An 11636-nucleotide genomic window follows, 5' to 3' on the forward strand; every position below is an offset into this window, starting at 1 on the left:
GCCGTTTGGCTCAGGGCCGGCCCTGCCCCTGGCTCATTTAACCATCCAAATATTAAAGATAGATAATTTAAAAAAATACTTAGATCCATTGGCCCGGGTAAATAGGACCCTTAAGAGATGGATATTATAAAATTTAAAAAAATATATATCTAGGTAGATACTTTGATATTGATTATTATTATATTTCCACGAACTAGTCTTTGACGTCTATGGAATTATCATATGATCGTTTTGTGGGTGAGGTATAGGCTGACAGGATTTTGTCGTAATATTGTAAGCGAAATAAGATGAAGGGCTGCCTATTTAATATCGACGGTGGATATCTGGAGGGTTTGTGCCGCGGCTTCAAGTGCGGTATCCTCAAGCAAGCCGACTACCTCAATCTTGTGCAATGTGAAACACTAGAAGGTATTTTTTGTCCTATTATTTGTCTACATTTTAATCATGTGATATAAACATATTTTACTGATTACCAATTACTGGCGAGTTCTTAATCGTTATTAACTAAAACAAAAGGTTTCTTCCTCGATTTTTGAGTACGTACAAGTCCTTGAAATAGCCTAGGTTTCAAGGATAAATATCTTCTAGTTTTGGCAGGCCTACTTTTTTTTTATCTCAATGCAACACCTCAACGAGTGCCTTATTTGCAGATTTGAAGTTGCACCTTCAAGGTACAGACTACGGCAGCTTCCTGGCCAACGAGCCCAGCCCGCTGTCCGTCTCTACCATCGACGACAAGCTGCGTGAGAAGCTCGTGATTGAGTTCCAGCACATGCGTAACCAAGCCGTGGAGCCTCTGTCCACCTTCTTGGACTTCATCACTTACAGTTACATGATCGACAACATCATCCTGCTCATCACTGGAACTCTTCATCAACGACCCATCTCGGAGCTGATCCCTAAATGTCACCCATTGGGATCTTTCGAGCAGATGGAGGCCATCCACGTTGCCGCCACTCCGGCTGAGCTCTACAACGCCGTGCTGGTGGACACTCCGCTGGCTCCGTTCTTTGTCGACTGCATCAGCGAGCAGGACTTGGACGAGATGAACATCGAGATCATCCGTAACACTCTGTACAAGGCGTACCTGGAAGCCTTTTACACTTTCTGCAAGGAGATTGGAGGCACAACTGCTGACTCCATGTGCGAGATCTTAGCTGTGAGTATTCTTTTTCTTTTGTACATTTGGCCAATGGCTGTCTGGCATCTTTCAAAAAGTCTCTTTCCAGTATTCCAAATTAGAATTGTCTTGGATAATAAATTTCATAGTGGTGTTTTTTTGTTGTTGATTACTTACCTTCTTTTTAAGTCGTTACTTCATTGCCATGAAGATAGTGATCTTACTTCCTGATGAACCAGGTTTGTTAACTCCCCTGTACTGCATGGAGTACTGTAGACACCAACGTTTTAACGCAGTGGTGATCTTCCTACACTTCTCCTGCTTTCCACTTTGCCAGTTTAAACCTAATGTACCTATCATAATTTAAAGTTACCAAGTTTGCATTAAAATTATGGTACAAAGAAATATTATCTGTGACTATCAGAAAACAATCAATATAACATTGATAACAATAATTAGCATGTGTTATAATATGTAACTTCTTTGTTTCATGATAGTATTTGTCCAGCCAATATAACATAGGGTCCTATTATAATTTTCATAAAACAAATTAACGAGCCAGTTTTTTATTTGTTGCAGTTTGAAGCCGATCGCCGCGCCATCATCATCACCATCAACTCGTTTGGAACGGAGCTATCCAAGGACGACCGCTCCAAGCTATACCCGCGCTGCGGCAAGCTACACCCCGATGGGTTGGCCGCGCTGGCCCGTGCTGACGACTACGAGCAGGTAAAGGCAGTGGCGGAGTACTATGCTGAGTACTCGGCCCTGTTTGAGGGCGCCGGAAACAACGCCGGGGACAAGACTCTGGAGGACAAGTTCTTTGAGCATGAGGTGAGTGTCATTGCAATAATCATATTATCCTCTCCAATGCCGCCGTATCCATATGGCTAATCAAAAAAAAAAAATCTCAGCTATTCTGGGAAAACTACTTATGGTAGATTATATGCTATTTTTACAAATATGTGAACACATTTTCTGTTAAAACGACACAGTATACAAAACCATCATTTTGCAAAAAACAAGTTATTATGAAAATAGAATAAGCCAGCAGATTTTTTTTGTAAAACCAGGTTGAAGTGCAGAATGGCTATCAAGCCTAGAAATAATAACCTGTCAGAATTCAAAGTTTTGATGATTTAACCACTAAACGGCCCTATAAAAAGTTGACCATTATTATTACAACCTAGCGTGATTTTTCACAGGAAAATTGTATAATTTAATTATAGGATATTATAATTATAGGATATGTGAAGCTAAAACTGTTCACCTTAGGATCATTGCCTTTTAAAAGAAGAAATTTACCTTTTGAATGTTAGTAAACTAAATGAAGACAGCTGCTGTCCAACATTTAAACAAATGAAATAAACATTTCAAACATAGAATTATTTAATTAATAATCCTAATTTTGGTACCCACTTTATCACTTTTACGCTGGTCTGATATAATTGATTCCAATTTGTATCAGTTCCAATTTTGAATATTAAAACTCATTGATCTTGAATAATTTTACACATTACGCAGGAATACTCATCACTTAATGCATTCAATGACACCTGAAATTAGTATATTTAATAAAGTTTACATTCATTCTATTTTCTGTTCTCTTGCGGTGCTCTAATGTAATACTCGTTTGATGGATTATGTGGTTTTATAAAGTTTCGTTGAACTGGCAAATAGGACAAAATTTTATTATTCCAAAGAAGAGACTCGTGCTAGTCCCGATAGAGAAATAGATCATTTAATTCTCACTTATGACCTCAACTGACAATGTTAAGGCCTAATTTTTTTTTAGCAGAAATACAAATGTAACATTGTCATCAAAGTCAGCCCCATTTTGTTTTTTTTACAGGTCATTTTGTTTTTTTTTACATTTGAAAGGTCTCCGTTAAACGCGGATTTTGTTTGCTTTCAGCTTTATATCAAATTGTAATAAGCTGACGAGCTTAACAACACGATATTATTCTTCTTCTGCTGATTACAAAATGTTCAAAAGCTGAAGCGGATTTAGAATTAGCATTTAACGGGGAACCTTTCAACTGTAAAAAAACAAAATGCGCTGAATGGCTATTTGATGACTTTGTCACATGTGAATTTCTGTGTAACAACTGGGCCTTAGTAAGCAAGAAGTGAAACAATTATGCAGAATTAAAGGTGTTTTTAATTTTTTGTACATCTATGTATTGAGTTATAATAAAATATCGTTAAATTTTGAAATAATATTGTCGAATGATGTCTAATAAACTGTGTGTTCTATTTCAGGTGCGCCTCAACATCAACGCTTTCCTGCAACAGTTCCACTTTGGGGTGTTCTACTCCTACTTGAAGCTGAAGGAACAGGAGTGCAGGAACATTGTGTGGATCAGCGAGTGTGTGGCCCAGAAGCACAGAGCCAAGATCGACAACTACATCCCCATCTTCTAAACAAACAAACAACCTAACCACCGCAAGACACATCTCCTGTTGCACCTGCTCTCCCGTTACTTATGAAAACACATCACAACTTTTAGACGTCACCGAGGTGTTGGAAGACTCCATTTAATGGCAGGTCCTTCAAATTGTTCAATGTCTATTTTGACAGCGGGAAGGTTTATATGTGGTGCAACTATCAAGGATTCGATATGTATGTTAAATCAGTATTTCATGTTTGAGAAACACAAGTTTGTGTAAATATATATTATAATATTGTTACTAAACATAACATTGTTGTTTAATTTGCTGTAGCCTTTTATTTAACGGCTGATTTGCAGTATCTTCTATAAAATGTCACCATACAAATATATATATTACATTATGTATGATGTACATCATATTTATTATTTTAAGTCATATCAGCATTGTTGGGCGAATTTGTAAGATAGATAATTTTGTCATAAATGGACGATGCGGTGATCAAATTAAAATATTATTTATTTAATAAAATATAGAAATCTCTCAGTAAAATTGTCACATTCCATAATTTTAAATGGTTAATTTTTAATTTCCACAAAAATACGTACATACTGTTTTACTTTCTTCTTGTTTCTGATAAAAATATATTTGAATAATGATGGTATTGTTATTATTGCTGTGCAAAGTTTTCTCCCGTTTCTTTAGAGATCTACCAATCTGTATTTACAACATTCAATCGTTCATTATTTTATCTATAGGCTTTTAAATATGTACATAAGAATAAATTATCAATAATAAAACACTAGTATTCATTTTTCATTTTTATTATTTGAATCCTTATCCTTGAAGGTGATTCTGTTCCTCCTATCCAACTGCTCCTGCACGAGCTGGGACATGGACGCACTTCCCTCGATCTCGTACGGCTCACTTGACTTGCTCTTCTTGTCCAATATCTCTCTGTGGGTTTGCCAGAATTTGTCTTGGATCATGTCTTGGTGAATGTCCACCACTACGTTTCTGTTCTTGTCGGCGAGTGGGTCGTAGACATCCTTCCGAAGCAGAGTGGTTCCTTTTCTGAACATGATGGGCTCATTATTGTAGTTTATGTTAAACCTGCTGAAAAGAATCTCGTTTTTGTCTGAAGAAAATGTTCCACATAAGAATTTTTCAGCCTGGAAAAGGTGGAAGTTTGTAAATGATTATCAAATTTTTAACCATGTATAAAATAAAGAAATAAAACTATAAGAATGAAAAACTAACCTCAGCCGGTGTCATATTTGCTTTGAGTACCAAATTCCAAAAGGTTGTGTTATAGAGATTGTTGATGTGGACATCTGCCTGACGCCAACTCAAATAATCTATGAGATTCTGATTGGACGGGTAGAGAACTGATCTTCCGTCAAACGCGGGAGGGTACAGTAACTTGGTGTCTCCAAAGTATTTGGGCCAGTTAAATACATATGCTGATGCAAACATGCTAGCAATGGTTGATATTAATTTGTGGGCACGACGATTATAAACATCAGTCTCTTTCTTAAAAATAAATGAGTATTCGTCGCTCTGTCCGTAAGCCATCACTATATCGTAGAACTCATTCATGACCCTATAGGCACATCGGTTCATCAAATTGAGACCTCTTAAGTCATTAGGCTTTTCGAAATTGTGTTTATCGGCAAATTTATGGAAACCTTTACCGTCCACTCTGATAACAATCCAACAATTTTGTAGAAGCGTTTCGTGAGTCTCGTGATCTTTGACATATTCGAATTTGCTATTAGCCATATTTCTGGATGAAAACACCCGCTTTGATTTAAGGCGCACTGTTTGCTTCAATTTGTTAAAACATAAGAGGCTTCTCATGCCTTGTGAGATGAGATTATTCAGTGACAAAAATATTAACCTATTTGACAGCAGCTGTCAGTTTGGCGTTTTTAATGTTTAGTGATGTTTAGGCATGATACGTAAAAATCTATGGTGAACTCGTTTGACGTTACGAAGTTTACATGATTTTTGTATTGTCTACAATGGTCTACAAAATCCAAATCAATTTTTCGGTAGTTTTTTTACAATGTTGATTATTTACATAATGTATACTTTTGTATAAAATCCACCAAAAATATGAACGGTCTTCTAGATCTAGAAGATTCCATAAACGTATTTATTCAAAAATGCCCTCAAGTGTCTGATTTTCCCAAAGTGTGCAGGGTTTGTCTCTCACAATCCGCTCTACATCCTATATTCAAATTTAAAAAAGATATATCTGAAAAAATACGCCAATGTTCCAGAATTATTATCAAAAGGGGAGACGGTTTACCCGACAAAATATGCGAGGAATGCCTAAGTCTGCTAAAAACTGCACTTCATTTCAGAGCGCTGAGCAAGAGTTCAGATTCCAGATTGAGAGAGGCGGTCGCTCTCAAACAAGACAAAAAAGTAAAGAAAAAACTAGGAAAACACTTTTTGAAAGATGAAATTGATACTCCACTTATTGAAGTTAAGTCTGAAATTACAACAGATGAAGAAAGTGGGGGAGAAAATGTAGAGGCGGAGGAATCCGCTGCGGAAGCAACACCCCCTTCGAAGGAGACCGTACGCTCGCTTCGGACACACGGATGCAAGGACAGCCCACGCGCTGTGGAGAAGCAGCCGAGTGGGAAGTCCCACTATGAGTGCGTGGTGTGTGCGCAGAGGTGCCCTGACTCTGCGGGGCTGACGAGCCACATGGCCGACCAGCACGGTAAGCACGCGGAGTACGGTTGCCACGGATGTGACCTGACCTTTAAATCTAAGGGTCTGAGGTTACTTCATGAGAGGAGACATTGCCCCAAGATGCCCCCAGGCACCAATTACCAGTGCAGGTAAATTATCAACTAATTTATTCATACAAACTATGTTCTGTCATCTGAAGGATTAATAGACTGGTGCTGATTGTGGCTTATTTTCTTATTGCACAATAAAAAGTCATTAACTTCGGTACAGTAATAATATTGAAATAATTTGAAGGAACCTTTGGTTAAATACTAGACTAACATAATAATTACACAAACTTAGAAGGGTCTTTAGCGCATTGTTCTTTAGTTTTAATCCCCATTTCGTAAATGATGTGAATAATGTGATGTAAATGACTCCCTGTTATTAAGATAGAGCCATGGTTTGCTTAGGAAGTGCCCGGCTGTGCTTGTGACACGTACGCAGCTGAACCAGCATGTGCGGGGCCATGAGGGGGGAGCAGGGGCCACGCTGGAGTTGGGGGAGCTACACGCCTGCCCCGTCTGCCACAAGACTTTCTCCACCAAGACGCACTTCAAGAAGCATCTCAAGGTGCACGAAGCAACCACTCCCCTGACTTGCGAGGTATGACTTCATACTTTGTTGATGCAAACTTTAGTAAACTAATTCAGGACTATCGGAGTCGTTACCAGAGATTTTAAACAATATTTGTCATTAAGAGATTAAGTAGATTTGTAAACAGTAGGAAAATGCTGTGTTACTATCCATAAAACTTTACGGATTCAAAATAAATCAAATCTAGGAAATACATTCTATTTTAATATGAGAAGCATACAAAACACAAAATTTCACGAGAGCCGAAAACTATATTTTTTTAGAAAATTTCTCGCAACTTCAACAAATATTAATTGAAAAAAAAAGATATTTCTTTCAATTGTCTATCAAAATATTTGTGGAAGTTAAGAGATGAACTTGCATCTATATGCTTTTCAGATACAAATGGCTTAGGGCAAAAGCCCTCATACTTACATGTTTTCCATACATTCCAGTAATTCATCACCATCAGGCTTTATATAATATGGATATATGGTTCTTCATGAGTAAAATTCTAACTAACTAACTAACCATCGCGCCGTTTCTCCGTAGGGTTAGGCAGAGAGGATGGACCACCAAACAACTCGGTCTTGGCATACACTTCTTGCCTCATTCACATACATCGTCTTGTACATACTTTTCTATTATTCTTGACATGGCCCGACTCGAGTATCTGATTCACTTGATCGTGCTGTGTCTTCCTCGGCTTCCCCGACTTTTGCTACTATTCAAATTCGCATCATATATTCTTACACTCCTTTCTTTGCTCATTCGCTCTACATGCCCAAACCATCTAAGCGTCCCTTTCTTTACTAATTACGCTTACATCAGCCTTGCACTCTTTGCGGATCTCCACATTTCTCACACGATCATACATGGTTTTACCACACATACGCGGCGAAAGTCTACTTCCATCATGACACTCCCCTGAAGAGTCGTGGCGAACTCAGTGGCAGATTTCGGACATATAAAACCAGCACCTTGTTGCGGACCCAACTGCCAGGGTTTTCTCTCCCTCGGAAGACTGAACAAGCATCAGGTGCAATCGTAGTCGTTGTGCGTGTATGATGGACCAATAGGGTCTAAACGTTTCTAATATTTATTTAGGATATTAATATTTCATTGTTAATTTATTTCAATTGGTGCCCTTTCAGTTTTCAGATTTGAAATGGCAGCTGTGTCTAGCCACTGAGTAGTCAGATTTTTTCAACTTTGGTTTCTTTCCCTCGAGGGCAATCACCACCCTGCTGGCTGCAGCTCGGATTTATCATTAACAGATATGTTATTGGGCAGATATGCGGCAAGTTGGCACGCACCAAGGGCGGCATGCACAACCACATGAAGACGCACAGCGAGCGTCTGCTGGCATGCTCGCTGTGTCCGTACCGCACCAACCTGGTGCAGTCGCTGGTGCTGCACACGCGCCACCACACAGGCGAGAAGCCGTTCGCCTGCGAGTGGTGTGCGCACCGCTCCATCAGCATGAGCAACCTGCAGAAACACCGGCTCATCCACACCGGAGAGAGGAAATTTGAGGTTATATCTTATTGCCTTACATATACCAACGAGAACTACTCGATCAGGACTGATTATTTTAGATAATCGGTTGCACCGTGCATATATTGACGACCTCCGTGGTCGAGGGGCAAGGTTCTCGACCAGTAATCTGGAGGTCGCGGGTTCAAAATCTGGCATGCGCAAGTAAACTTGATTGATTTGTGTTATTTCACAATTTAATCATTTAAAATAATCAAAGGTATATTTGCAGCACGTTCCATAGTGTACTGTAGAATGGAAGATACTCTCAGTACCGCCGTGGTGTAAGACCACCATTCAAAATTGAAACGTTGCTTGAAATGGATTAGCCTTGTTTGGTGACCAGATCTTAATAGCGAGGTACCACTTTCCTTTTCCCCATCTCCTTTCCTTCCCTACTACCTTCAGTCTCACAACATACCATAGTCTCACTGGTTCAAGACGGTTGAAAGCAGTTGGGACTCTTGTACGATATTCACATAAAAAAGTGAGTAATAAGTTCACAGAGGTAGTTGAAATATTTAACTGTACGGGATGTAGATACAAGAAGGCTAATGTATTTCTACTGGTACCATGACAAAACAGAACATTGAAGAAATGTTAAAAAAAAAACAACAACAACAACAACCAACTTAATCTAAACTAATCAAACCTAACATCACCCCTCGGCTAAGAGGATATACTTTAGTAGAAAAGTACTATTCAGCAGATGGCATTTCATGTTTTTAATGTTTCATTTCTGAATGGTGATCTTTCACAGAAGTGGTACTGGGAATATACATATACCACCTGGGATGAAGTGTAAATATATAAAAATACTAGTGGATCCCCCGCAATGCTTCTAAAATTATTATTTTTTTAGTTTACGACAACAGCGCCTCTTATTGGGTCCAAAACTATCCTATATTTCAAGCTGGAACCAGTCACACACATTCACAAAATTTCATTGAAATTGGCCGTTCAGTTTCGGAGATTAGCGTGTATGAACACAGTGGCATGTGATTTTTTAAAAATTAAGATATCCTAAAAGGACCAATGTTGATTTTTCTACATAAGAGTTTATTGTGATTATGCCTCTAAATTATCTGAATTCTTAAAAACCTCTAGATTTTAAGAAATGTTTTTTTCGATTTTCGATTTACACTTGAAAATCGCTTAACTTAAAGTTAAAACTTGCTAAAAAAAGCAATTCTACATAAGCCTCATGGAATTTGAAAACCGACCTTGTCCCTTTAAGATAAAAACATTAGATATAATTTTATTTAACTTAAAAATTACACATTATATTTTATTGTATGTGCCCACGTCTGGTTTTGAATCCACAACCTTTGAATCTACAGTTAAGGAGATTAACCCTCTACTATAGAATTCATCAAAGTAGCCAGGAATGAATAAACACGAGGTTGACAGACCCGCCCAATCTGTTTTCATATTACATTTTCTGGCCAGCGAACATCTTTTTTATTTCCAAATAATTGATTTTAGCTATTTGAATTCATCCTCATCTTCATCATATTCATCCCTTTATATTATTCACAGTGCTCCGAGTGCCATAAGACCTACAATGCCAAGCAGACGCTTATGCTGCACATGAACTCCCACCTCGGCCTGCGTCCGTATTGCTGTCACAAGTGTGGCAAGGAGTACACGCGTCCCAGCCATCTGCGCACGCACATCCAAAGACAACACCCAGAAGAGTCTTCCTCGCAGAGAAAAATGAAGCCATTCATCAATGAGAAAAGTGTGCTTAATCTGCCCAAACAATAAAAATATATCTGTGATTAATTGACTTAATTGGTCAAAATTCTGGGGCGCTGCCTAAAATCTTACACAAGCATTATTTCAATTAATTCGCAAGTGCGCCTTACTGTCGAATTTGGCAGCCATCTCTGGTCCGGAGCCCCTAAATACCTGAAAAAAACCCTTGACTGTGTGCAAAAACGGGCGGTCCATTTGATAGATTCCCCAATCTTAACAAACGGACTGCAATCTTTAGAGCACAGGCGTCAGGTAGGTATGCTGTCCTTGTTCTATCGGCATTACAATGGAAGATGCTCTGAGGAACTAGCGTCATTGATCCCTTCGGCACCGGTGCGTAGTCGGGATACACGCCAAACGCGCGCCCAACATTTGTACACGGTTGACATTTGTCACATGAGAACGGGTCGCTTCTACGATTCGTTCTTAAGTTCAACAGCTCGGCTGTGGAACGAACTGCCGGCCTCTGTGTTTCCTCCCTCCTACAACATGGGACTCTTCAAGACCCATGTTCACTCCTTCCTCTCCACAAAAAGACCCCCACACAGCATCCCCAAAGATGACATAGGCCCTGAGGGAAATTATTTTCTTCAGGGCCTCCTGTGTGGAGTTAATATAAAAAAAAAAAAAAAATACTCTCATAATATATGTGGGTTTGGACAATTTACTGGCCTACCCCAGGGGTCGACAGACTTTCAAGTGTGAAGAGCCAAATTATCAAGGAAGCAGGATAACAAATACGTGACTAGAGAATTTCCGAGAAAAGATTTTTGCTGGTAGACTGATGCATACATGACATGACCGTGTTACAACATAAAAGACATGATCGTGTTCAGAATACAATATAAAATTCTCTTTGCGGATTCATCTTCTGATGCATTTCGAAGGAAACCATTCTCGTATTCCAAGTGCAGTAATAAAATTCTAGTTGCAGACTATGTGCTGCAAAAATCGAGGCAAAACCATGTTCGTTTTCTGAGGTTTAATTAAAGTTGAGGACTTGCATACAGATTCACTTTCAGTTAAAATCAGTTCAGAATTCCACGATAAATTTCCAGTTTGCAGGTTTCGAAGAGAACAATTAACGTGTTCCGAGTGCAAATCGTAATGCTGCAAAAATCGGAGCAAAACCATATTAATGAATGCTGGGGCTCGCATATCGATTCATTATTAAGTTAAAACCTGTTTTGTGTTCACAATGCAAAAATTAAATTCTGACTGAAGGAAACCATTTTCATTTTCTGAGTAACTAGTTCAATAGATCTCACATTCCAAGTGCAGTATAAACTCCAGTTTGAGCTGAGTTGGAAAGATGATGCTGATATCATAAGGCTGTTTGAGTGGAGGTGAAATTGGAGTTATGTCTGAAGAGTCACAAACGTCCATCCAAAGAGCCCCATGCGGCTCGCCAGCCGCGGTCTTCCTACCACTGGCCTACAGGCCAACTCTATATATATTACGAGAGTATAGCTCTCGTGTGAGAATAGCGTTATTGTGTGTATTTATT

The 11636-nt window shown here is 38.9% G+C and overlaps 3 protein-coding genes across 3 annotated transcripts; 2 read left to right on the plus strand and 1 right to left on the minus strand.

Annotated features, from left to right (window-relative positions):
• Positions 1-223: 223 nt before the first annotated feature.
• Positions 224-3821, plus strand: VhaAC39-1 (V-type proton ATPase subunit VhaAC39-1). The gene is made up of 4 exons (XM_089651308.1): positions 224-408; positions 651-1159; positions 1700-1954; positions 3383-3821. The coding sequence occupies exons 1-4, from the start codon at positions 288-290 to the stop codon at positions 3542-3544; spliced, it is 1047 nt and encodes a 348-aa protein (XP_089507434.1). The 5' UTR covers positions 224-287; the 3' UTR covers positions 3545-3821.
• A 498-nt stretch (positions 3822-4319) lies between these two features.
• THG (tRNA-histidine guanylyltransferase) lies at positions 4320-5455 on the minus strand. The gene is made up of 2 exons (XM_089651309.1): positions 4772-5455; positions 4320-4683 (listed from the first exon to the last, which is right to left on the minus strand). The coding sequence occupies exons 1-2, from the start codon at positions 5369-5371 to the stop codon at positions 4321-4323; spliced, it is 963 nt and encodes a 320-aa protein (XP_089507435.1). The 5' UTR covers positions 5372-5455; the 3' UTR covers position 4320.
• A 51-nt stretch (positions 5456-5506) lies between these two features.
• On the plus strand, positions 5507-10416 carry LOC149424156 (uncharacterized). The gene is made up of 4 exons (XM_089651307.1): positions 5507-6369; positions 6673-6865; positions 8129-8371; positions 9911-10416. The coding sequence occupies exons 1-4, from the start codon at positions 5630-5632 to the stop codon at positions 10136-10138; spliced, it is 1404 nt and encodes a 467-aa protein (XP_089507433.1). The 5' UTR covers positions 5507-5629; the 3' UTR covers positions 10139-10416.
• Positions 10417-11636: the final 1220 nt, after the last annotated feature.

This window comes from Hesperophylax consimilis, chromosome 4, assembly GCF_061612785.1.
Source record: "Hesperophylax consimilis isolate HC1 chromosome 4, BYU_Hcon_1.0, whole genome shotgun sequence".
NCBI lineage: Eukaryota > Metazoa > Arthropoda > Insecta > Trichoptera > Limnephilidae > Hesperophylax > Hesperophylax consimilis.

Excerpts from the sequence above, each read along its gene's own strand:
- THG (XM_089651309.1), bottom strand. The coding sequence starts at position 5,371 with ATGAGAAGCCTCTTATGTTTTAACAAATTGAAGCAAACAGTGCGCCTT. Across the intron at positions 4,684-4,771 it reads CAAATATGACACCGGCTGAG|GCTGAAAAATTCTTATGTGG; the intron begins GTTAGTTTTTCA and ends CACCTTTTCCAG.
- VhaAC39-1 (XM_089651308.1), top strand. The coding sequence starts at position 288 with ATGAAGGGCTGCCTATTTAATATCGACGGTGGATATCTGGAGGGTTTG. Across the intron at positions 409-650 it reads GCAATGTGAAACACTAGAAG|ATTTGAAGTTGCACCTTCAA; the intron begins GTATTTTTTGTC and ends CCTTATTTGCAG. Across the intron at positions 1,160-1,699 it reads CCATGTGCGAGATCTTAGCT|TTTGAAGCCGATCGCCGCGC; the intron begins GTGAGTATTCTT and ends TATTTGTTGCAG.
- LOC149424156 (XM_089651307.1), top strand. The coding sequence starts at position 5,630 with ATGAACGGTCTTCTAGATCTAGAAGATTCCATAAACGTATTTATTCAA. Across the intron at positions 6,370-6,672 it reads GGCACCAATTACCAGTGCAG|GAAGTGCCCGGCTGTGCTTG; the intron begins GTAAATTATCAA and ends TGGTTTGCTTAG. Across the intron at positions 6,866-8,128 it reads CCACTCCCCTGACTTGCGAG|ATATGCGGCAAGTTGGCACG; the intron begins GTATGACTTCAT and ends GTTATTGGGCAG.